The sequence below is a fragment of the Silene latifolia genome, chromosome 2 (assembly GCF_048544455.1).
Source record: "Silene latifolia isolate original U9 population chromosome 2, ASM4854445v1, whole genome shotgun sequence".
Taxonomy (NCBI): domain Eukaryota; kingdom Viridiplantae; phylum Streptophyta; class Magnoliopsida; order Caryophyllales; family Caryophyllaceae; genus Silene; species Silene latifolia.
The window spans coordinates 14,431,597-14,458,458 of record NC_133527.1 but is presented as its reverse complement, the minus strand read 5'-3'; the positions used below and the strand labels follow the sequence as shown (position 1 = coordinate 14,458,458).

General features: G+C 39.2%; 1 protein-coding gene and 1 long non-coding RNA gene across 2 annotated transcripts; one reads left to right on the top strand and one right to left on the bottom strand.

Annotated features, from left to right (window-relative positions):
* Positions 1–97: 97 nt before the first annotated feature.
* On the bottom strand, positions 98–1,430 carry LOC141634530 (cyclin-A3-3-like). The gene is made up of 6 exons (XM_074446669.1): positions 1,417–1,430; positions 1,178–1,327; positions 1,051–1,084; positions 455–610; positions 240–365; positions 98–151 (listed from the first exon to the last, which is right to left on the bottom strand). Exons 1-6 carry the CDS (start codon positions 1,428–1,430, stop codon positions 98–100), a joined length of 534 nt encoding a protein of 177 aa, XP_074302770.1.
* A 12,817-nt stretch (positions 1,431–14,247) lies between these two features.
* LOC141628507 (uncharacterized) lies at positions 14,248–19,742 on the top strand. Its single transcript, XR_012537142.1, has 3 exons — positions 14,248–14,335; positions 18,866–18,954; positions 19,612–19,742. It is a non-coding gene; the product is annotated as an uncharacterized LOC141628507 (long non-coding RNA).
* Positions 19,743–26,862: the final 7,120 nt, after the last annotated feature.

Genomic DNA, 26,862 nt, shown 5'->3' with positions numbered 1-26,862 from the left:
AAACTAAAGAGCAGATGAAAAACATCCCCTGTCATATTAAAATCAATCAAATGACCGAGTTCGTCGACAACCCCGAAACACCACCAAGCATCAATCCTCAATCAAAATAAGATGCAGGTATATTTGCTACTGTAGCAGACTCTTCGACCCGCTGTTACATGAAAATAAAGGGTATTAGACTAATAACTAATACTCGTAAGGATAGTAATTTGTTAAATTCAAGATAAAATCGTAATTACCCGAGGAATCCCTATGAATCTCGCCAATATAGTTACTGCAATCTTTTGTTTTGAACTTAATAGCTGGAGAACGCATTCCTTCAATTCAGCCGCTTGGTATCCAGTACAATTTTGGAGACGAGAACACTGCAACAAGAGGAGAAATTAGTGATAGAAAAAATAATATTAAATATATGTAATTTACTATTATTCTAGTCCGTAAGTCAAATACTTACCCAAGAGCGCTTCTCGGGCTGGATAATGAACATGGCGAGAAATACCACTGAAGCAGCAATCAGGGAAGGTAAGAACTTCACCATTTCAACATTATTCAGACTAACATAAGCCAAATAGCTACACAAGGGTTCCACTTGCAGTTGCAGTTCGGGATTCTGGAAAATTTACCGTAAATGTTAGATAAATAACGTGACTAAGAGAAAAGATGGGCATGTTCGTAAGTAATGTGAAATATTGGTATATTGAATGTGTTCGAAGTACAAGCAGAGGCATACTTTGTTATATACTAATTACAAGATATTTGGTTACCTAAGAATAGGGGCTTAGTTACCTAATGTGAGGCTAAGAATAAGGAGAGGATTAGTTACAATCTTTGACTGATGATAAAATATACACAAAATAATTCTAGAATAATTGGTGGCAATTATTCTCTAATAATGTTTTCATATGAAATTAATCTTATGTTAGTTCTTATTCCTCAGACAGATAGTAAGGATATTAACTTAGCTTAATACCGTTTAAGAATTCCATGTATCCGTGGAGGTAAGCATCCATAAAGTAACACAGGTAGAGGAGTAAGCCTAATTTTGTGTACCTCCAAGATACTTTGAGCAGCCGTAATGAACTCCCTGCATATATCAATATGCAAACCCCATCATCATCCGTATCATTTTAAAATTGCCACACGTCATATATTGACCAATAACGGAACAAGATCTCACCTCAGAAATGTCAGGACAGTTGGATTCCACCTCTCATCAGGGAGACATTCGAGTATATTAGCCTTCATCTTTTGCATATCTTCGATACTGTACTTGCTTGCTGTTATATCCTGAAAGTTGGGATCAGCTTGAAGAGACATATCTAACTCCCTATAATACATTACAAAAGACGGAAGACTTCAGTAAAAACACAAACGAAACAAACCAACACAGTAAAAATCTGAGATTGGAGAACATACGATTCAATTTCCATTGCAGAAACACCAACAAGATATTAAAGATATTACCTAATCTTTCCTTAATACTTCTATTTCCTAGTTTTTGTATATAGGAATTATATGCATCTTTGTATTTACCTTATTTCGATTATTTCCGTCTTTCCTAAATATTGTATATAGGGTAGACCTAGCTCTCTTGTATCTAGTATATATACCAAACCATTGTATTGCTTTTACATATGAATGAAAATCATTAACGTCCAATCCCTTACATGGTATCAGGCAACCCCCGATCCTAACCCTACTCAAACACTGATTCCTTCTTCCCTCATAGCGTCTTCAGCCGCAACCCTACCCAATGCCCATGAACCGAATGTTCCTCTCCTCCTTGTCAATCTGAACATGGTTGACAAATTAACTCCTCTCATATATATGCCCTGGCAAGATCAAATCGAGTCGCTTCTTTTTGGATACGACTTGCTCAAATACCTTAATGGAACACACCCATGTCCCTCGGACACCTTACTTGATCCTACTGATGATACCAAAACAAAAACAGTCGCCAACCCTGCTCACATGACCTGGAAACGCCAGGACCATCTCCTCAAAGGTGCTCTCCTCGGCACCCTTGAACCCACCATTCATTCTCTCGTTATGCGTTCTCCCACTTCACGTGATGTTTGGACCACCCTTGCATCCACTTATGCGAACCCTTCTCGTGCCCACATACTACAAATAAAAGACCGTCTCAATTCCATTCGCAAAACCACCCAAAGCATCACTGAGTATATGCAGTCCATCAAAGCCTGTGCTGACAAACTTGCTGTCCTCGGGAAGCCTATGGACCATGAAGATTTAATTGCAAAAATCGTTCGTGGCGTCGATTACAGCAAATATCACTCTGTTATCGATCCCGTTCAAGCTCGTGATGAACCCATCTCATTTGAGTCTCTTCACGAAAAATTACTCAACTTTGATTTGCAAACTGAGCAGAACACTGCTCCTTCTCCATTCCCTACCTCGGTACACGCTACCACATACCAGCCTTCACGCAACATGGCCTATGCTCGCACTCCTCCTGTTATGCACTCTTCCGCACCTGACATCAATCAGCCAAAACAGGATCCACCCTTCAAAGGTTCCTGTCAATATTGCGGTGCTAAAGGTCATGTTCTCTTCTTTTGCTATAAATTTAAGCGTGATTATCCTACTGTCGTCCTACCATCCCGCACCTTAAACCGTCTTAATCGTGCTCCTCCCCAAGCTCACACAGTCACTAACGCTTCCATGTCAGGCCCCTCCTCGTCTAGTTCTGCCTATCTCCTAGATAGTGGAGCCTCCCACCACATAACTCAGGACCTCGACAACTTGGCTCTTCACTCTTCTTACAATGGTGGTGACGAGATCATCATCGCTGATGGTACGTCCTTGCCCATTACCCATCTAGGTTCGTTCAATATTCCCACCTCTTCCCCTTCAATCTTAAAATTTACTAATGTTTTTTGTGTACCCCGAATTTCTCGTAATATAATTTCTATTTCTCAACTATGCAAAGATAATAACACAGTTTGTGAATTTTCATCTTTGTTCTGTTTTATAAAGGACAAAATTTCGGGTCGCATCCTCCTTCAAGGACAGCTTAGAGACGGTGTTTACAAGTGTCACCTACCATCACCTCGGGTTCATGTCTGTCAAGTCGCTACTTCCACTGAGTGGCATCACAAACTCGGACATCCGTCCGTGCCTATCCTCAAATACCTACGTAGTCATTACAAATTAGATATCTCATTATCATCTTTTGTATTGTATAACTCGTGTGATATTCACAAGAGTCACAAATTAGCGTTTTCGCAAAATACAATTCGTTCTAATGCTCCATTGGATTTAATATTTTCGGATGTTTGGTGTTCTCCTATTATGTCTAATGACGGTTTCAAATACTATATAATTTTTGTCGATCATTTCACCAAATTTATCTGGTTTTATCCAATGAAATTGAAATCTGACGCAACACAAATTTTCGTTCGCTTCCGCACCCTCGTAGAAAAATATTTCAATCGACCCATATTACAATTATATTCTGATAATGGCGGTGAATATATCAAACTTGCCCACACTCTTAGTTCTAATGGAATCGGTCATCTCACCACCCCTCCACACACCCCTGAACTCAATGGATATTCTGAACGCCGTCATCGTCACATTATCGAGACGGGCCTAGCATTACTCACCCATGCCTCTATGCCCACGTCCCTTTGGCCTTATGCATTTCTACAGCCACTTACTTAATTAATCGTCTCCCTACACCCACGTTAAAACACTTATCTCCGTTCCTGTGTCTTTTTGGTATCAAACCAAACTATACCAAATTACGCTCCTTTGGTTGTTTATGTTACCCATAACTTCGTCCATACACACATCACAAACTTGAGCCTCGCTCCACTCCTTGTGTTTTTGTTGGTTATTCACCCACACAAAGTGCTTACTATTGTCTCGATCCCATCACTTCTAAAGTCTATGTTTCACGACATGTGAAATTTGTCGAGTCTAGTTTTCCCTATACCCAACTCACGTCCTCTACCTCACTTGCACCTACTCCTACTGTTTCTGACTGGTTCTCCACTATCATTCCCACCTTTCCTGCTACTCCACCACCTGCTACTGATATTCACCACCCTACCCCACCCACAAGTCCTCGGTCATCTACCCCAACCTCGCCCATTGCCCCTACTACGACTACCACATCGCTTGCCTCATCAACTTCCCCAACCCACTCACCCACATCCTCCCTTGTTCCTGCTCCTAACCTGCCACCTCCACCTCCCACACATGGCCATGGCACACGCCTCTCTAATAACATTGTGAAACCAAATCCCAAATATGCTAAATTAGCAACCATTTCCTCACCATCTCGTCTACCAAAAACGGTTAAACAAGCTTTAATCGACCCCTTGTGGCGTGAAGCTATGCAATTAGAGTTTGATGCCCTTCAACACAACCAAACATGGACTCTTGTCCCTTCCCAACCCACCATGAATGTCATTGGATGTAAGTGGATTTTCCGTATAAAATATAAAGCTGATAATACAATTGATAAATACAAAGAACGTCTCGTCGCAAAAGGATTTCTCCAAAGACCCGGGATAGATTATTCGGACACATTCAGTCCGGTAGTCAAACCCGCCACGGTACGTACTCTCTGTGGACAGCGGGGGCGCTTGGGAAACAAGCGTTTGCATTTTTGTATGGAGTCGCCACCAATTTTTATGGGAAATTGGAACCGTTCGAGTACCTCGTGTCATGTCAAGACACAAAGTAGAGACATGAACACTAGGCAATCGTTACCCTTAGCATTCTATGTCTAGAATGACTCTCGTGGATGCCAATGAACACGGGTGTTCACAGATATCTGGAGTAAGGGGTGAGGGTACGTATTAGGAAGCTCTTTTGATCGAACACCTAATCCCGCCCGCCTCGATAGCGGCCTCTACTAATGATTAGGGAAGTTATTCGTACTTGATATATCGTCGGCTATATGCATGCAATGCAACATCCATTAGATTAATCCTAACATGTGAGAATTAGACTAAGTTGCTTGACAATTAGTTAGCATACAATTGGGTCGAAGTAGGATTTAATGTTGAATTATATGTGAAAACATACAAACAATAAAAGAAAAATACAATAATTATGAATTACAATAATGAAAATTACATTAATTACATTGGAATAGGCGATTTATGTCGAAAATACCTTTAAAACGGATAATTTGAGAAAAAGAAAGAAAGAAAGAAAGAAAGAAAGAATCAAATAAATTAACGAACAGGACTTAGCGTGATATTACGGTTAAAAGTTAGTTAATATGTAAACTAATTACACTACGTCAAGGCAGAAACGGAGTTCGGGACGAACTCGGCCGAAAAAGCGCAGCAGTGGCTGCGTCCCCTGAATAGGCGCAGCAGACGCTGCGTTTGTTCCTTGGCTCAGTTCTGGCTGTGAAGCCGTAATTGCAAGCCGTTAATGTTAATTGGTGAATTTAATGATCGATTGATGACATTTACTCGGATGAAAGTGATTAATATGTTAATTTACATGTGATTGGGTCATTAAAACAGTAAAACATGAATGAGACGGATGCAAACGAATTGATTACAAGATGGAATAATGACAGAAGTGAAAAATATTAACAAACCAAACAAATTAATTCAATTAATTAGGTTAGATACGATGGATTGATGATGAATATGCAATGAACATGTGAATAAGCAGATGTAAACTATATCAAAGACGAATTCCAGAAACCCAATATTGACGAATTGAATCTCTACAACCCGGAATTGAATTTAATGACGAAAACCCGCAAATATTGGTTTATTAGGGATTTAAGTCGAATTTGTGATGATTAAAACATATTAATGATGATGATGAAGATATACATATGAATTATATACTATTATGGCGAAGAATAAACAAACGAAACGAAACAAACAAAAGGATTTTGGAACGAATAACAGAGGACGAACGAAGAAGAAAGGAAGCAGGAACTGCGGCAGCCTCACGAAGAGGCGCAGCAGGAACTGCGCTCCTTCGAAGCGGTGCGGCGATTCTTTGCGTCCTTTCTCGACGGTTATCTACTGGAAATCCGTAAAAAAGAGGTTTTAAAGCATGGTTTTAGAAATCGGTTTTAATGGTATTTTCGACGTAAACCTTACAATTGATTATGATACAATAAATAAAATACAATAAATAAAAGAGAGATTTACACCCTCAAACTTACATGTTGACGCGAATGCAAAGAAAGTGCCCTCGTAGGAGGAAAACGATTAGTTAATTAAGTTGATTGAGTGGAGTTGGTCAAATTGGTCGGTCATGCAAACGGGGAGGCTGGTACTCAGAAGGATCCGAGCTTACGTGGTCGAAAGTTCAAGCACGTAGACGCCAAAAAGTATGAACAAAGTCTAGAATGCAAAGGGAGAAGAGAAGGGTGGACACTCGCGTGAGAAATATGAGGAGCGAAGGCTCTTATTTATACTAATCACGTGAAGGAACTAGGGTTTCGGAGACTCTTTGGAAGTGAATCTCGGAAAGATATGAAAAAGATACGAGAAATACGCAGAAAAGGGCCTGGGAAGAGGCGCAGCAGCCATTGCGTCTCTTGGAAGAGGCGCAGACACTGCCGTGTCTTTCCCAAGTGGTTTCCTCCTGCAAGAAAAAGATTTCCGTGTTTGAGTTATGGTAGGACGGAAATAATCCGGTTTTCCTTAATATCTTATGTGAATATTACGGAAATTGCTTACTAAAAGATAAAATTTATGAAATATGGAATAGAAATATCCGGAACATTCCAGAACATTCTGACTCGGGTTTTAGCGGTTATCAGAAAATGGAGACGGTTTTAGGCCCGGACTCCGAATGTACTCTAATTACTGTCAAAACGACCGTATCGGGACGTAGACGACAACTAAGAGGTAGACATTAATATTTGAGCAATCACTTGACGGTAATCTTACGAATTGTCACAAATCGTTCCGCGTACCAAACATGCGGCCCAATCATCACCGGGTGGTTTGCGCGAGGTGCAGAAACGAGGTATCTACAGAGCCCCCACTTTGACTGAGGCTTGGACAAGGCGAAAGTCAAAGTATAGCCATCAGGTCAATCGAAGATTACAACCTGACGACTATGGCGACGCGAGGCGGCTCAAGGGGTCTGAGCCAAGGACCTGTCGTCGGGAACATTTTAGAGTCTGTCAACTATCGGGGGGGTCGTTTAAAGTCCATTAGACTTCGTAAGGAGGATCGCCAGCCATAAGAAGAGACCATACCTGAGACTTCTTTCTGGAGATGCTTCCGGAGGTGCGTAAGAGCTAAGGGTAAGACCTAAAGGATATATAAGGATTAGTGATAGGGTGTGGGAACCTAAAGGAAAGAATCGGTAGGAATGAGGCCTAAAGTAAGTTCAACTTAAGGGTAACTAAAGCTTGGGTATAAGAACTCTATTGGTTTGGGAATTTGAAGGCTTATGAACCTAAAAGGATTGGGATCCTATAGTTAAAAAATCCTAATTTTGGGTCTACGAACCTAAGAAAGAAGGCTTTGGTTTGGGAACTTCTGGAGAACGACACCTTTGTCGCACTCCGCGGGGAAACAAGAAATATTGTGAGTAGCAGGACACAGGCGGGAACTGCTGAGAGGAAATCTGCTTTGGGTAGTCTTTGGGAAATAATTGCGAGTAGCAGGACACAGGCGGGAACTGCTGAGAGGAAATCTGCTTAGGTAGATTGTCAATCCTCGCGTCTTGAGAGAGACAGGACGTCCGCTTACTCTCGCTAGAGACACGATTGGGAATTTATTCTTCTTGTCATGAGAGGGAAAGTATATCCGCTTACTCTCACTGGAGACATAACGAAGGTGTGTCGAATTTTTTGTGAAGGAATGAATGCTCGTTGCGACAAGCAGAAGGTCTTGGAAGGAATAAATAATATGTAACAGTCTGCTGCGGGCTTGGAAACGCGGGCCGGAACGAAAGAAATTCGTCAAACGGACCAAAAGAATAAAAATAACATCGGGGAAGAGGCGCACCAAAGATGGGCCCACAAATAACGAATTCATAACGAATTTTTGAAAATCCGTATGGAGGGAACAAAAGGAAGAGGCGCAGCATGAGCTGCGTCTCTTGGAAGAGGCGCAGCGCCTGCTGCGTCTATTCCCCAATTTAGTTTTCCTGCGTAAAAACGCGAAAATCAGGAGGCTTTGTATTCATTTGCTCGAAACATAAATCACACATTTCTCTCTCAAATCTTCACCATTTCCGCCAAGGTTTGATTCAAAAGCTTGCATTAAACATGACTAATCGAGGTATGTGTCTCAATCTTGCATTAATCTTCTACATTTGTCCGATTTTGAGCCGAAAAATCTAGGGTTTATGACCCATTCGATCGAAAATTTGGGGCTTTTCCCCCAAACGCATTTGCCTTGTCAAATTGACACTAGAAATGGATAGTAGGTAATATTAGGAACATAACCATGTATTTTTTTCGAATTTTCATCAAGTTGTGAGCCTTTGAGCGAAATTTGAGACGGTTTTACAGCTGAACCGTAAATTGCTTCGAAAATAGCCTTAGGAATGCCCATTTGCGGTGGAACTTGATATTTGGGATCCTTGAATGATGGGTAAACTTTCTACCATCTCGGAATTTTGGTTTGTGACAGCTTTTTCAGGACACGTTTGACCGAAAAGGTAAGAAGTTCCTATTTGAGACATGTTCTTTCTGATTTCTCAATGTTTTAGCTAACGCAGCATTTAATTTTCGATTGGGAATTTTGTCATGAGCAGTTCCAGATACTACTTTAAGTCTTATAGTTCCTTATGTATATCATGAAATCAATTGACAGTCGTGACACTTATGGCTGAGATGAGGTAGCTGGATGGCTATTTGTTTTGTTAAAGTTTCTGTGATATATGTTAGGTTACTGCATATGGTGATCGTTATAAAAATTTCATTTATATAAAATGTTTACGCACTTAGTGTTGGGTTCTTATAATTCAGTTACCGGTCAAAGGCTACTGGTCAAAGGTTAGCCGACGCCCCATACTACTCTTAGTTTATAACACTTTCTTGCTTAACTTTCAGGTGGCTACCGTTGGCTTCTAGCAAGCTTCCAGCGTTTCTAGGCACTTCTTGGGTTTGCATTTACTGCTCCCGAACACTTCAGATGACAGCGCAGACTTACAGGTTACTGCTGATTCTTGTTGTTATTCTGGATCTGTCTACCGGTGTTTTCTTGCTTGTCGTTTGTGAAGCCTTAACTTTAACTTGTGGTGACTTCAGTTTGCTGACTGACTGCACTCGTTGGATACGTGGGGATGGAATTTATGCGCCGCATTCAGGTTTCCGCTGCTTCTCGTTACTATTCCTAATCTGTTGACAAATGTTTACTTGCTTGTAGTATTTAATTCTACCTGGACTGACTTGTGGTTTTGTGAGCTTGACGGCTGAATATACTCATTGTATATGTGTTCAGGGGCCATAGGGGTGTTGTAGGTGAGGGCAAGAGGGCTGACATTTATGTGCTTCATTGAGGGTTAGAGTTTTGTATTTGGTTTGTTGATGTTGTGTTGACGTATTCTTGTGTAGTACAAATGGGTTGTATAAGGCCACTACAGAGAATTTTGTGTGTGTCTGTAACAAATCATTTAGTGTTGATGAGCATAGGCAAGGTCTATTGTTTGAAACGGTGATGATTGGCCACTTGCACTTCATTTGGTGGTTAGTTGGTTGCTCGGATTATGTAGGGGCCTGTTATTGTAATGTTCAGAGTCAGAAGTAGACCCTTTATACACTTTAGGTTTCAGTTCCATGTTCAGCCTTTCCTTGAATAGTTACGCTATTGTGAATAAAAAACGTAAATGTTGCCGCCTTCGCCAGCCCAGTCTAAACTATTATGGTGTACACCTACTATATGCTGAAAAATGAATAGCTGTTGTAAACACTGGTTAAAAAAAAGGTTATCTACCTCTAATTTTCAGCTTGTTGTCTGGCGTATCTTGATTTATAACATCTATCTGTGCTAACTATGATTTGTAGGTGTTGAATCCTCTGCTCATGCCAAGTCGAGTATTGGAAGAAAAGTGCATGTTATTATAGCGAGGTTTGCTAAAGGCGGCCTTGGGTTACCAACGGTGGCAAACTAAGGGAGTTTCCGCCAAATCCATACAGTGTAGGTGTAGGGAGTTAAGTGGTTGCTCTACAACGGAAGTATTGATAAGCAGTTTTGAGTGTTCAGGAATTTCAGGAAGCCACCACAGAAAAAAACTGGTTGCCCTAGGCAATTAATCGGTCTCGTGCCTTCGTTTGACCTGCCGCCGCATTAAAATACCGGAACTCCTAGAATGCTTTTGAACCTGGGCGGAAATGCCAGGATAATCGCTGATGTATACTTTACGCTGTCGTGGACGCTTTTGGTGGGGCCAACCTTCCATTTAAAAGGAAGGAATTACAAGTGATTTATTTTAAAGAGTATGCATTACTGAATAAAGTTGCCTGGGACTTCTCCTTCACAAAAAAACCAACATTTTAAAGGGAACGCTATGAATTTTACCAATCTCGGGTGATATTAAACGCCCTAGGTAACTGTGTGTAACTTAGTTAAGCACCGCGATAACTGAACTACTCTTTTCCTAATTAAATTGTTTAGACTGCGGCCAAGCATTCCCTAATTGTCCCCCGATTCTTGGTTTTTTCCCCCCTAATATGCATCCCTCGGGCATTCTGACAGCTTTTCGGTATCGCGTTCTGATTCTCGTGGCCCTGCCTTTTCGTTTAGGTTTATAATTATTGAACCCAGGACTGAAAAGGGATTGCTTTTGTATGTTAGGTATGGTTCTTGGCTAATGCCTCAATACGGGGTCCTATTTGTACACACTTCTTTGGCTGATGTTTCGAAGTTTTGCTTCAAATGATTGACTGCGATTTTAATGTAAGTTCATCAGTGCTCTCCAAAACCGTTTGTTTCTTCCAAAGATGCAAAGTGCACTTTAGAGTCACCAGGTGTTGCTACTAGGTTTTAGGCTTATTCCTGCATTTCAGTTGTCTACTTTGCCGTATTTAGCTGTGTTGGTTGGTTTGCGATAATGCTTCTCCTGAATTTTAATAAACTTGTGTTACGCTCTTGCGCAGGGTTCACTATACCGGGCCCAGCTATTGCTTGCTCTGTCAGCCGGTGAGCAATCGTGCAAGTCATGTTTCCTAGATACCGAGGCGGGCATCCCACCGATTGTGACTGCTTTTGAATTGTCGTGTCTACTCATTATTTGATATGCGGCTAACTAGGCGCACCGAAAACATAAAGGGAATTGATAACACTGATAATAGGTTCTGTGGTGCTCAGGTATAGGAGGTTAAGACTGGCGCGCCGCGCTACGCACTTGCTGAAAGAGCCTGCATCGAATTCTATCAATCATGGTTATTCATACATGGTTAGTTAGTCCTCACCTTTCAATGTTTTGGTGTTCGCCTTAACCTGTTTTACAAAAATCTCAATGTTCAGTTCATATGGTTGGCTCATTCAGTGTTGCGCAGGTATTATGGCATGGTAAGAGGTTGCAGCATTCGGGGACAGGCTTTAGGAAGTTGCGCGTTGACATAAAATTCAGAGCTCTTTTTTTATTAAAAGCGATTCTAATTTCCATTCTTGTTGTTTATTCAGTTTGATATCGTTATTGTTTGGGAATTATACTGATATTTTCCAGTTTGATTTCGTTGTCTATTCATTTCGTTGTTATGCCTGCTAAATTAGTTGCTTCGAAGGCTGGTAATGAATTTCGTTTTCGTCGTTTATTCAATCCCCTAATTTGTCGATTTCATTATTTTCGCGTTTAACTCCACAAACATGCGCAGACAAGCGGTGTGTAATTCTTCTCCTGGGACGGAATTTATTTATCTAGGGTTGTTCGATACAGTAGGTACAAGTTGTATCTATTTCTTGATCTATTTCTTGTTATTTTACATAGGAGTTGGTGTGATGGCGATGACAATGACGACTAAGGCGACAGCCATGTATTCAGTATGCCATCTTAATTTTTTTTTCCTTTGTGTTTTTTTTTTCACTCACTCTACTCATGTTGAATTACTGCAGCTAATTACTGTTTTGAGTTTCAGTTTTAGGAACCATCCCCCATGTCAGCAATGGCCCAGTCACATACAAAGCTAATTAGATTTACACGGTAAGAAATCCCAGGACTTTTACTGGACCTGCTTAAATTGTGTTCGTTTAATAGTTGAACATTAAGTGGCCACTAATTCGATTAGATTAGCTCCCTAGAATTTGGTGTGAGCAACGCTCGCGGTTTGTAAGAGGCAAGCTCGGTTGGGGAAGGAGGAGTATGCACTTTAAACTCGATGGGACTTATTATGATGGAGTTCTACAAAGTGCCACCAATTAAGTCAGATCCTTCTATGATCATTAAAGCAATACAGTGTTGCATATAGCTTCATGAAAATACAGAGGTCCTATTAGATTCAATTTCTGTCATAATTCTTGTAATATTCTCCTTTTCAAAGGTTTCTAGAAGGGCTCTTTTTGTTACTCGCAGTCTGTAGTGCGTGGGTATATTGGTGAATTAAAGTTTAACCATTCCTAGAGTTCGAACACAAAAGTCTTATGTATTTTTATTTACCGAAGGGGACATATAGACGCCTAGACAATCGCAAGTCACCTGGTATTTTGCTATATATTGAAGCCTTTCTAGACCTTTACTTAGTGTCATATTAGTCTTATCAACTTTGTTATGTGAATTTTTGAATTAAAGTGCTGTAAAAATCGATTATCCTAGCTTATGGTTTTGATCCTAATAGTTTTCTTCCAATCTTGCACGCAGTTCTTCGACTGATCATTATTGAGATAGGTGGCGCTGGTGATGCCGTCGATGCGGCGGCGATGTTTTGAGTGACAAACAAAAGGCAAACTTAATATGGCTTATTAGAAAGTGAAGGGTTGTGTTGTAATACCCCGTATTTTTTATATAATAAATTAAATGGATATTATTATATATTACTAATTATTATACGTTTTATATATTAATTATATCGGGTTAATAGTTGAGTCGATAAATACGTTAAGTATCGAGCTGAGTAATTGAGACGGTTTTATATATATTTCGAAATGTGAGCTGAACCATTGAGCTGGCCCATTATCTGTTCAGCCCATTTAACCCTAATTAACCCTAAGCCCATTAACCATAACCCTAAACCTAATTAACCTAATCACTACTCTAATCCTTCCCTCAACCCGCCTCCCTCACGCCTCCCTCCTTCTTCAGATCCAATCTCAACCATTCACGCAAATAGAGAGAGAAAGAGAGAGTGAGCTAGGTGTTGATGGTGCTTTGCAAGGAAGAGTCAGGGGATGATTGGCGACGACCTAGGGTGGCCGTGGTGGCCGTCGTGGTGGCAGAAAGATGGTAAGAGCAATTCATTTTCTCTGTTTTCGTTTAATGTCGGGTTTTTGGTGGGTTGTTCGTGTCTTATAATGGCGTCTAGGGTAGTTGTTGACAGGGTATAAGGGTAGTGTGGTGAGGGACGAGTGGCGTGGTGGTTGTTGAGGTGGTTTTAGGTGGTAGTGGTGGCAGAGATAGGCGACATTGACAAGGGGTAGGAAACGGGTTTCAGATATGGTTTTCAGGCGGGTTTTACATGGTCGGGTTTGGGTGGTGCCAACGTCGACTAGGGGAGGTCGACAAGGTGGTGCCGTGGTGTCGGATGCGTGGTCCGACGACGAGTAAGGTGGCGGTGGTCCGCGGTGTTTAGTGACAGCTACGGTGGTTGTGAGTCGAGGACAGGGGGTGTTGGTGAAGCTTGGCGGTGAACCAGGCCATTAGGCGCCCTGGTTCGACTCGCTACGTCGATCGACCAGGGTGGGGTTGGCTGCGGTGGTGGTGGGGCAAGTGGGTAGCACGACTGGTGGTGGACGCGGTGGTTCGAGCAAGGTGTGGTGAGTTTGGGTGAGCGTGAAAGGCGCGCGTGTATTTAGTCGGGTTTTGATTTGTTTTCTTATTAATTAATTCATCGTATTAATTAATTAATTTAAATTCCGAGTTATTAAATAATTAAAGACGGGTTTGAGTCAGGATTGTTGAGTTGTTCAATATTTGATTCGGATTATTTTAATCATATAATTCATTTAATTATCATACTAATTACCCAATTTAATTCCCGAGTTAAGTAAATAATTAAAGACGGATTTTTGAGTCGGGTTTGTTAAAAGAGAAAAGTTACTATATCGGGAAAGTTTCTATTTCGGGAGGTGTCTATATTTAGTAGTTAGTAATTATAAATATTATAATTGTTTTAGGTGACGGATTCGTGAAGGATCGATAATCAATTCATTGCTTTACTTTCTGGACTGCTTAACTGCTTAATTGGAATTGCTGGCACTTTGAGGTAGGGAAATACACTTACTCTATTATCGATGTTGAATTGTGTTGACGGATTCTCGTTTGTTGATTTACGTTACGATTTATATACGGAAAGGTGATTGACTGAATTGATCATATTAAGTTGATATCACAACATCGGGTAACTTGGCATGATTTTATGATTTATCAGTTCGGTGATTTATATACATATTGCATTGCATTAATTATTGTTGAGCATTTCATATGCATTGGAGTTGAAGGATGAGGCGGTAGTGACGATGTTGAGATACGATGTGATGTTGTGATAAGCGATATTGGCCTTCGGGCTCGTGTGATTGCCATTAAGTTGGTCCGTATATGCCATTAAGTTGGTCCGTGATTGCCATTAAGTTGGTCCGTATATGCCATTAAGTTGGTCCGTGATTGCCATTAAGTTGGTCCGTGATTGCCGTTAATCGGTCCGTGAGGTAAAAGAGAAAAGAGAAATGAGAAATGAGAAAAGAGAAATGAGAAATGAGTTATGAGATATGAGATATGAGATTGAGTTGAGGCGGATAAGGAGGTGACGGAGTATCATGCATATCATATTTACTGTTTTATTGTTTTCCCTACTCAACCTCGTGGTTGACCCTGTGTATTCGTGAACACCTGTGATGAACCGTTTTATGGGGAGCAGACTTGATAGGTTTAAGAGATAGGACGGGAGCTTAATGGGCGTGAGACACTGGATCAGACGACTTAGTAGCTAGATCATCATCTAGAAGACTTTCACTTTTATTTATGTCAGTTCTTGTAATTTGAGTTGAAAAGAGGATTTGTAATAATTAAGTTAAAATATTATAAATTGCCTTGGAGTTTAATTTGTTATTCACTACCTCGGGAAACCGAGATGGTAACAGTCCGTTTTATTAGAGAATGTCTTGACGAGGACTTCTTTTATAAACCGGGGTGTTACAAAGTGGTATCAGAGCGAACGATCCTCAGGCCTAAACCAATGAGCCCAATGAACATAGGATGTGTCTAAATAAAATGAACCCCGGGATAGAACTGTTAGGAGCACACTAAGGTAAAGTATGAGTTAGGGGTCCCCTCACACCGAACCAGTGGTCCTCTTAGTTGAACCGGAAACCATGAGTGTATACGAGAGAAAGGGTAGAATGGTTGCTTGAGGTTGAACAGAAATTCAAATATCGTTGCCTAAGTATTAACTGATTGATACATTGATTACTGCATAATCGAGTTGATGTATACTTTGAGACCCATATAATCTAACCATTATGCAGGACAACGCTACGGTAAGTATTTGTATGAATGATGTGATGATAGTACTATTAGGTCTAGTAATATGCGGTTATGTGATCCCAAAGCCATGCTAGTATAGTATTGTGTTAGTAATAAGAAACACGATAGAATTTCATATCTTTAGTCATCGTAATCGTGATTTAGATATAATGAGTAGATCGAGATGCGAAGGGATTCTTGCAATTGTAGGAGCATGATGTAAAGGAAACTGTTTGATATAATACGACATTTAGCATATCTATATTCTCGAGTCATCACTATCAATTATACTTTAATAAAGATTGTTTATGATAATTATATTAGCAATTATAATGGGATAACCTTTGATGATTCACATGATATACATTGGTTTCAATGATAGTCGTTATAGTTACGTTTAATTGACCCGTGAATATGACCGAGTAAAGAAGTGCAACTAAAACCCTGATGATTGAAGTAATAGTCGCTCATTAGTAAGGCTAGGATTGAAATGAATAAGATGAACCTGTAAATTACAATATATGAGTCGACACCTAAACTTGTCTTGTTTAAAGGAATTGAATTAAATTAAGTTTATCTGATTTTGAGTTTCGTAGTAAGCTATAAATGAATTCTATGATGGCCATGTTATAAGAATATGTTAAGAAAATTATTCACCGTCCAGTATGAAAGTAAAAGTTTTGAAAATGAAGTAAATTTTGTCGTATGAGTATAAATTCGGAATGAGATTTTCAGCCAGTGTCTGGTGGTATGGTACCATGATATTTGCTAGTCTGGAGGAATGAAATTAGAACGGAGTCATAAGTAGTGGGATAATTTAGTCATGTTGTTCGTTCATATAGCGAATTGGTGGGTTGTGGTTAATTACGAATGTCAAACCGGGAAATGTAATGTGGTGATTTAAGTGAGTGGCGTGTCAACATGATATGTTAATGTTAGCATGACAGGTAACGAATAGTTGTGAAATTGGTTTAGTTAAATACATTTGATCTTTTATGTCATGGCGTTGAGTGCAGTCAAAATATATTTAAAACCAAGAACGAAATTTTATGTATGATAGTCTTACATGTTAACTTTCCAATATCGCCGTTTACTCGCTTGTTTGACTCGACCAATCAATTTGTAAAATTTGCCAATCAAGGTGCATTCGTCATTCGTGAATAAACCCCAAACCCTTTTGGTTAGAGGATTAAAAATATTTCTAGGCTGATAATTACTGCGAAACTGATTGTCTTTGGTTAGGATTAGTTAACTTAAGCGAGAGTTGAGAATCTTTGATCCTTTTTAAGTGGTTAGCAGTAGTTTGAGAACATTGTTATAATAATGAAGGTTACGAGGACGTAACCATGTTTTTAGTTGGGTAGGATTGTAAAATCTTAATGCTTAAATTGCACTTGTTTGTAGATTGTAGTTGACCAAGTTGATGTTTAGTGGTGGGGTACCTATACAAATGAGTCCTATATGTTTTGTTCCTACTTCGATTAGTTGGTTGAGGTATAAAAAAGGAGAGTATAAGTTAAACTACTGGTATTGAGTTATGAGTTGTGGGGCCTTTGTGCCAAGTTACGTTGCGGTCCAGTGCGACCATGGTTAATGAGTTTATGTTGAGTTTGAGATCGGAATTGAGATGGAAGATGACGGTGTTCTCAGATGATTATATAGTTGTTATATATCTGTGTTCGCAGGTAGTTATTAGTTGTAGCTAATTGGGTTAAGTAAAGACGAGTTAAACTTCGGGACGAAGTTTATTTTTAGGAGGGCAGAATGTAACATTTCGTATTTGTTATGTTTAATTAATGTGTCAAAAGTTGTGTTAACCGTGTTAGAAATGCGTGACGCCGTATGAACGGTGTACAACACCCTTCTGAGGTTTGGGTACGGGAGCGAACTTCGGGACGAAGTTCATTTTAAGGGGGTGAAGACTGTAATACCCCGTATTTTTTATATAATAAATTAAATGGATATTATTATATATTACTAATTATTATACGTTTTATATATTAATTATATCGGGTTAATAGTTGAGTCGATAAATACGTTAAGTATCGAGCTGAGTAATTGAGACGGTTTTATATATATTTCGAAATGTGAGCTGAACCATTGAGCTGGCCCATTATCTGTTCAGCCCATTTAACCCTAATTAACCCTAAGCCCATTAACCATAACCCTAAACCTAATTAACCTAATCACTACTCTAATCCTTCCCTCAACCCGCCTCCCTCACGCCTCCCTCCTTCTTCAGATCCAATCTCAACCATTCACGCAAATAGAGAGAGAAAGAGAGTGAGCTAGGTGTTGATGGTGCTGCAAGGAAGAGCTGGGGATGATTGGCGACGACCTAGGGTGGCCGTGGTGGCCGTCGTGGTGGCAGAAAGATGGTAAGAGCAATTCATTTTCTCTGTTTTCGTTTAATGTCGGGTTTTTGGTGGGTTGTTCGTGTCTTATAATGGCGTCTAGGGTAGTTGTTGACAGGGTATAAGGGTAGTGTGGTGAGGGACGAGTGGCGTGGTGGTTGTTGAGGTGGTTTTAGGTGGTAGTGGTGGCAGAGATAGGCGACATTGACAAGGGGTAGGAAACGAGTTTCAGATATGGTTTTCAGGCGGGTTTTACATGGTCGGGTTTGGGTGGTGCCAACGTCGACTAGGGGGAGGTCGACAAGGTGGTGCCGTGGTGTCTGGATGCGTGGTCTGACGACGAGTAAGGTGGCGGTGGTCTGGCAGGTGTTTAGTGACAGCTACGGTGGTTGTGAGTCGAGGACAGGGGGTGTTGGTGAAGCTTGGCGGTGAACCAGGCCATTAGGCAGCCCTGGTTCGACTCGCCGGCGGCAGTCGACCAGGGTGGGGTTGGCTGCCGGTGGTGGGGCTGAAGTGGGTAGCACGGCTGGTGGTGGACGCGGTGGTTCAGGCAAGGTGTGGTGAGTTTGGGTGAGCGTGAAAGGCGCGCGTGTATTTAGTCGGGTTTTGATTCGTTTTCTTATTAATTAATTCATCGTATTAATTAATTAATTTAAATTCCGAGTTATTAAATAATTAAAGACGGGTTTGAGTCAGGATTGTTGAGTTGTTCAATATTTGATTCGGATTATTTTAATCATATAATTCATTTAATTATCATACTAATTACCCAATTTAATTCCCGAGTTAAGTAAATAATTAAAGACGGATTTTTGAGTCGGGTTTGTTAAAAGAGAAAAGTTACTATATCGGGAAAGTTTCTATTTCGGGAGGTGTCTATATTTAGTAGTTAGTAATTATAAATATTATAATTGTTTTAGGTGACGGATTCGTGAAGGATCGATAATCAATTCATTGCTTTACTTTCTGGACTGCTTAACTGCTTAATTGGAATTGCTGGCACTTTGAGGTAGGGAAATACACTTACTCTATTATCGATGTTGAATTGTGTTGACTGGATTCTGGTTGTTGATTTACGTTACGATTTATATACGGAAAGGTGATTGACTGAATTGATCATATTAAGTATGATATCACAACATCGGGTAACTGGCATGATTTTATGATTTATCAGTTCGGTGATTTATATACATATTGCATTGCATTAATTATTGTTGAGCATTTCATATGCATTGGAGTTGAAGGATGAGGCGGTAGTGACGATGTTGAGATACGATGTGATGTTGTGATAAGCAGTATTGGCCTTCGGGCTCCGTGATTGCCATTAAGTTGGTCCGTATATGCCATTAAGTTGGTCCATGATTGCCATTAAGTTGGTCCGTATATGCCATTAAGTTGGTCCGTGATTGCCATTAAGTTGGTCCGTGATTGCCGTTAATCGGTCCGTGAGGTAAAAGAGAAATGAGAAATGAGAAATGAGAAAAGAGAAATGAGAAATGAGTTATGAGATATGAGATATGAGATATGAGATTGAGTTGAGGCGGATAAGGAGGTGACGGAGTATCATGCATATCATATTTACTGTTTTATTGTTTTCCCTACTCAACCTCGTGGTTGACCCTGTGTATTCGTGAACACCTGTGATGAACCGTTTTATGGGGAGCAGACTTGACAGGTTTAAGAGATAGGACGGGAGCTTAATGGGCGTGAGACACTGGATCAGACGACTTAGTAGCTAGATCATCATCTAGAAGACTTTCACTTTTATTTATGTCAGTTCTTGTAATTTGAGTTGAAAAGAGGATTTGTAATAATTAAGTTAAAATATTATAAATTGCCTTGGAGTTTAATTTGTTATTCACTACCTCGGGAAACCGAGATGGTAACAGTCCGTTTTATTAGAGAATGTCTTGACGAGGACTTCTTTTATAAACCGGGGTGTTACATGTGTGAAGAGGAAGGCTAGGGTAATTTGTCTATTAATCTTTGTCAGTTAACGAGAACACTTTTACATCATTTATGTTAACCGATGCCATAAATACTTTTGTATATCATTTTTTTAAAATAACCGATGTAATGGAAAAAACGGTACACATTTTACATCGGTTTTTGTAAGAACCGATGTTATTTATAAATATTTACATCGTTTCAACTAAAACTGATGTCTTTGTGGCGATGTCAATAGGACTTTTTGTACTAGTGAACTGTCCTGGCGCTGGGGTGCTGTCGTCTAACTTAGGATACGCGTCTGTAGTTTTTATTTTGATATTGTTAGTTATATGGAATCTTATTCCAATATGTTGTGTGCAGATTGTCATGAGATTATTAGCAGTAAAATGAACACACACCACCACTGAACATGGGAGGTGAAACCGCCTTGACATAGTAGAGAAAACGAATCATCCAAACATTTCAACAATCCTTCGTGAACATGGGGTTCATAGTGCCAAAGTCATTAAACCCCATGTGACCAGTACTAATCGCGATTTGAGCAGGTAAGGTTGACTTCTCCCTTAAACCTTGAATTAAGCTTTTCCCATGTTGCATAAGCCATAGTAGTTATAGTGCAACTAATACAACAGTGTCTCCAGGCTTTAAATTTAAAACCAATAGATATTTTGTAAAAACCATTCATTAAATAAATATCCAACTGATCATCCCCCACAACAATCCAAGCCATAATCAGCTTTCTAACCCCCTTTGCAAAAGGGCTTCTGAAGAAAAAGTGCCTATGCGTCTCATTTTCTACCACTCTTTTTTATCAGGAATCCCTCTTCATTACTCATTCTACCTTTTTCCTATTCATCACTCTTGTTACCTGACTTATTCTTTCTTCAAACTCAGTTTACTCATTAATTCTTCGTTTTTAGCCTAATTTGCCTTTTTTTTATTGCAGATCATTCGGAATGATTTTATTCAATAGGTAAGGATTTATTCTCACAGTTCAATTTTACACTTCTAGAATAAGGGTCTGACATTTTCTTCAGTATGAAGAGCTTGTAGGATTTGGTGTATAATGGTAAGTTCCACTAATTTTTAATTGTCTGTCTTTTGCTCATCTAGCTTCATTGTTTTTATTAAGATGCATTCCTTTTTACTGGTCTAAGATTGAGTGTGAATATCTTTGATTTATCATCAACTACCTTTGAGTTTGGGTATTTAGGTAGCTTTTGATTAGACTTGTTTCTAATGTTGGATGATTTAGAAGGTTTTAGTGTGGATATCTTTGACTTATCATCAACTACCTCTTTAAAATTAATTATTAATTTTCTTTACTTCATTAATCTTTCCCTTTTTCCTCTTTGGTTTTATTTTTGTAATACTTTTAAGGATTTATTTAATGGACGGATAATCATAATTATCGTTGTAAAATAATTATATCTTGAAAATGGCGGGATGTTATGATCCAAACCCTTTTGAAGAAGCGGAAGAAGTTAATCCCTTTTCTGTTAGTATCTTTACAAACCCTTCTTATCATTTAATTTAGTTAACACTGGTGTCTGTTTGTGGATTATAGTGCTTTCAAGCCAAGCTGTAAAATCTGTAGATATATCAGAGTGTACTTCCGCCGGTGTAGCTTCTGGCAATCAGAGAAACCTGTAAGTTCAAATCCCATATGCACTAGGTTAATATTGTTGCCATTATTTGTTGGACACGGATAAATATCCAGTGTTGGACACGGATAAACGATTTACTACAAAGAGTCGTAATAGACATGAGGTTGTTCATTCTTAGTTCTTAAATTGGTTTCATGTTTGCAGTTGATCGAAGCCATATCTCAGATAACTTGCCTGTGTCAAACACCCAACTGGTTAGAAGAGGAGATTTTTTTTTATTCTTCTTACTTATCAAGGCCATCAATTTATGTACATAATTTACGTTTGGTTGTTCTTTGTTTAGTTTTTGGGTTAGTGAGGTTTAGATCTTTGTTGGTGTGATTAATTAATTCTGTGGTTATTTTATTACTTTCTTCGGCCAAATCATTTGTGTACTATTGATTAAAACAAGCCCCATAAAAAATGTAAGGAGTAGACAAATGATTGAGACGGCATGGGGGGAGGGGGTATGGTTTTAGCCGAGTCAAATTTAGGGAAGTGGGTGATAGGTTAATTGCTTATTTGTGGAAAAATTATAGCTTTTGGTGAAGGATTCTAGATTTATATAAAAGATATAAATGTTAGCGTACAGTCTACTAATAAGAGTAATTATTGTGTAATGCCTGAATACGGTTCTTTTATGTATGCAAACACTCAATTATTACTAAAAGGACCGTCTCATGTTGTAAGACACTTGAATTCTATAATTTGTGATCTCCTAAAGGTGCTTGAAAGATGGGTGATTGAATTGGTTCAACTTGGTTTAAGTGATTATGGGAGTGTTGTTCATTGTTTTCATGTTGAAGTTAGTGGCAGAAGTTGGAGTTTTGAGACGGTGGTATGTTATTTTGATGTTAGTTATAGTGTTGCAGCCAGTTAGGCTGTTTTTGATAGAGTTGTACGTGTGGCAATCACGGGGTCCAAATTTACTACTTTGTTAGCCTCTTGTACCGATGTATCAGACATTGGCTTGCTGTCATAGCCTTTTTTTTTACGGTCTTCCTAGCACATCCATCCTAGAATAGCTCACTATAGTAAATTGCATCAAAATCCCCATATTGATCTCTGATTATTTAAGGCCAGGGTTTCGTTGGGATCTATTTGTTGGGACTTTGATTAGATTAGATGGTTAGATTGCCAGCTTAGAGACGAGATAGTTGCTAATCTTAGAGTCTTTTATGTGTCGATATACGCCGGTACAGTTGGCTCTTTTCAGTTTGTTGTATTGTTGCTTCCCACCGTACCAAAGATTCTTACTTTAATTTATAGGTGTTCCTAAGCCAGCTGCTTGTCCCGCTGACTGTTGTTTAATTCGTTTATTTCGTTAGTTGTGAGAGTTTCTAGGTGTTATGTGTCGGACGGTGTTTGTTCGGTAGTTGATGGTGAGTTTTTCGACTTAGTAAGGGTTTTACTTTAACGGGTTTCATTAGTCTTGCCCATCATTAGTGTATAGTGTGCAATTGACTATTCATGTGTATACACTTCGTGTCTCCTCACTGAACTGTATTGAGTTCTTATTTGGTGATTACTAATTGGGGGACAGCCCACAAGCTAGCTGGTCATTTTTGTCGGGGTAGGGGTTATTGGGTTATTCCCTCCAATATATTTAAGTCCATTACTGTTACCGTGTGACATTCGTTGTATCTGCCTTCAATAAAGTAGTGTGCAATTGACCTGTTAATGACATTGTAAAGATCTGAATGATGTTCGATGGCGTCTGCATGTATGGTACGTTATCGTAATAAGGTTACAATGCTTGTCGAATAAGCTTGCTGGATTTTCCATGTTTAAGTTTCACTACATTGCACATGTGCCTTACTTTCATTTAGGTTCTCGGCGCGGGGTTGCTTGCATGGAATGCAGGTGCCGTGGTTTCGGGCTCGGGAAGGTTTCTCAGCTTCTATTCTTTGTATATTGCAGGCTTGCAGGTTTAAAATGATAGCGAGCTCAGCAATGAGCTAGGCAATGCAGGTCAGCGATGTACAACACCCAAGGTTGGTTTGACTCCTTTTATCTTCCTTCAACTAGCAACACTTGTATTTATGCATAGGTTGCGATGATGGTAGTGAAGGAGGGCAAGGTTGAGAGCGGTTTGAAGTCGTCACATGACTAATAAGGCAGCAAAGTAGGGCAATGTGATAGTTGAAGGATGTGAGGGGTGCGAGATGATGAGCTAATTTGGTAATATATATAGCAAACTCTGAACACTATGCAAGATAGTAAATCCTTATAAAATCCTTTCAGTCTATTTCGCTTGTTTTATGTTTGTAGTTTATGATAATCGGACTGATACTTAAAATTCATGTAGTATGGTAAGGCTTTATTAATTAGTTCTATTGGTTGGCTGAATCGACTCCATAAAATCTGGTTGACGTATTTAAACTGACAACGTATGCGATGGTATATATGACAGTAGGAAGGGTGTAGTGCAAAAATGTTACTTGAGCGTTCAGACATCATAAAATAGGTCAGTCTGTTTAATTCTTTAGCCACAAACTAAATGTATGCCAGTCAAATAACATGTTAGGCGAAGAGGGCTGGAAAAGATTGAAAAATCATAAGAATGACATGTAAGATGTTATGTGTTCAAGAGGTTTCAGGATTGAAAAGAGGGCATGAGGTGTAGATTTTCTGTGTTTATGCATTTGATGACTTGTACAAATTGGTCAGTATCATGAGAATTTTCATTTGTGTGCATGGCATGTCTCAAGGAAGTCTTGCAAAGCTATTCTGGATTCATTTTATTAAAACACCGTGCCATGTTTGTATTCAGCTGTTCTGTCAGAAATTGGAGTATGTGTTGTGTAAATTTTACAACTTACATCTTCTCCAGCTTTCTAAACCAATAACCACAACCAAGCATTTTGTTTATGTTATATGTGGTCACATACGTCTCAAAACCAAAAGGGGTTCCCTGGCCTCTAGCAGGCTAACGAGAGTTCCAGCTTGTACAATATGTCTATTATCAGCTGCAACTTGTAGATACCTCATTTCTGCACCTCCCGCAAACCACCCGGTGATGATTGGGCCGCATGTTTTGTACGCGGAACGATTTGTGACAGTTCGTAAGTTTATCGTCAGGTGATTGCTCAAACATTAATGTCTACCTCATAAATGTCATCTACGCGCTGATACGGTCGTTTTGACAGTAATTAGAGTACATTTGGAGTCCGGGCCTAAAACCGTCTTCATTTTCTGATAACCATTAAATCCCGAGTCAGAATGTTCTGGAATGTTCCGGATATTTCTATTCCATATTTTAATAAATATTTCACAATCTTTAATCTTTGGTAAATAATTCCCGTAATATTCATACAAAATATTAAGGAAAACCAAATTATTCCGTTATTCCATAACTTAAACACGGAATTCATTCTTCCGCAGGAGGAAAACACTTGGGAACAGACGCAGCAGGTGCTGCGCCTCTTCCAAGAGACGCAGTGTCTGCTGCGCCTCTTCCCAAGTCCTTCTCTGCGTAGTTTTCGTATCTTTTTCATATCTTTCCGAGATTCACTTCCAAAGTCTCTCCGAAAACCCTATTCCTTCACGTGATTAGTATAAATAGGAGCCTTCGTTCCTCATATTTCTCACGCGAGTGTCCGCCCTTCTCTTCTCCCTTTGCATTGTAGACCTTTGTTCTTACTTTTTGGCATCTACGTGCTTGAACATTCGACCACGTAAGCTCGGATCCTTCTGAGTACCAGCCTCGTTTGCATGACCGAGCAATTTGACCAACTCCAATCAATCAACTTAATTAATCTAATCGTTTTCCTCTTACGAGGTGTAACACCCGCGAATTTTCCATTTTGACATTTATAATTTAATTAACCATTCTATGGTCTTATTTATATTTTAAATTATTTAATTTAATTAATTTCATTATTAAACATGATTTTTAACACCCGCGAATTTTCCATTTTGACATTTATAATTTAATTAACCATTCTATGGTCTTATTTATATTTTAAATTATTTAATTTAATTAATTTCATTATTAAACATGATTTTTATAAATATTATATTTTTAAAGCTTAAGTTATACAAAATAAATATTTTGGTCGGACAATAATGATAATAATAATAATATTCTCCGTCTTGAGTTGTAGTGGGCTTGAGACGTAAATTCATGTGTATATCGACTCAATTTTGCTTATTGGGCCTAGTATGACCAATGGACTCACCTACTACTCCTTCCTCCTCATCAAAATAATGAGGGAAACCCTAACCCCTCCTCCTTCCTCACAATTTCAGCAACACCACCACAAACACAAACACCATTTTCATACTCTCCTCTTACAAATCTTCAAAACACCATAACTTGCTCAATTCTTATCCGAATCAAGTGATTTTCGCGTCTATCTCTTCCTCTCATCGCCCTCCATCTTTCTAGGTAAGAAAGACACCGACTTTACTCCTTATATAGGGCTGTCGAGCCGTTTTATACATGGTACCCTTTTTCTAATTTTGATTCTTAGTCTTATTTTGTGTTTTCTTATGTTTAGGAGAAGTTTTAGTTGACCCTAAGTGGATTCTTGAAAGGTAGACGAGTCTTTTGTGGATTTAAGTGCAAAAAAGTAACGGTGATGGGTTACTCGACATTATGTCAATTTGGGTGTTCATACATGTTATAGTTTGTTCACATGTGTGTTAAAGTTAGATTCTTTACATGTTTTTACTTGTTTGTTGTTGATTGATTTTTGTGTGGAATCTCTCTTGGTGGTTTGAAGAATTTTCTAGTATTTTGTATACATGGATGAATTAGTAAAGAAACCGTCTTATTCATGCTTAATAATTGTGTTTAATTATGTCACGAATTTGTTAGTTTGGAATTGTTTGAATTTGAATCGAACCTTGTGTTTTAATCCCTCTTTTATGCTTTGATTTCACCATTAATACTTGTATAAAGTTGCTTGGGTAATATATGGTGGAATTAGGATTGTAATGGCACAATAAAAAAATGATTTGGGGATGAAGGTGAATTTGTTGTGTCGTGCAAATCAGCACCACGGCGCAGGCTGCGCACACAGCCTGGACCAGTTTTCGTAAAATGGCCATAACTTCTTCGTTACTTGTTTGTTTGAGGCTTATGACCTACCGTTAGAACCGTAAGAGGATAAGCTATCACCTCCAACTGGTTTCACCTCATTATCATGTATAGAACTCAAGTTATGACCGTTTGAAGTTGACCCTTGTTGTAGTCGAGTACTAAACTTGTTGTTATAGATTGGGTTTTGAGATTCTTGTTGGGTATGCATCTTAATCTTGGTTCTAATGCTTGTGTATGATGTGTTGAGACTCTTTTATCATGGGAGTACTTGATA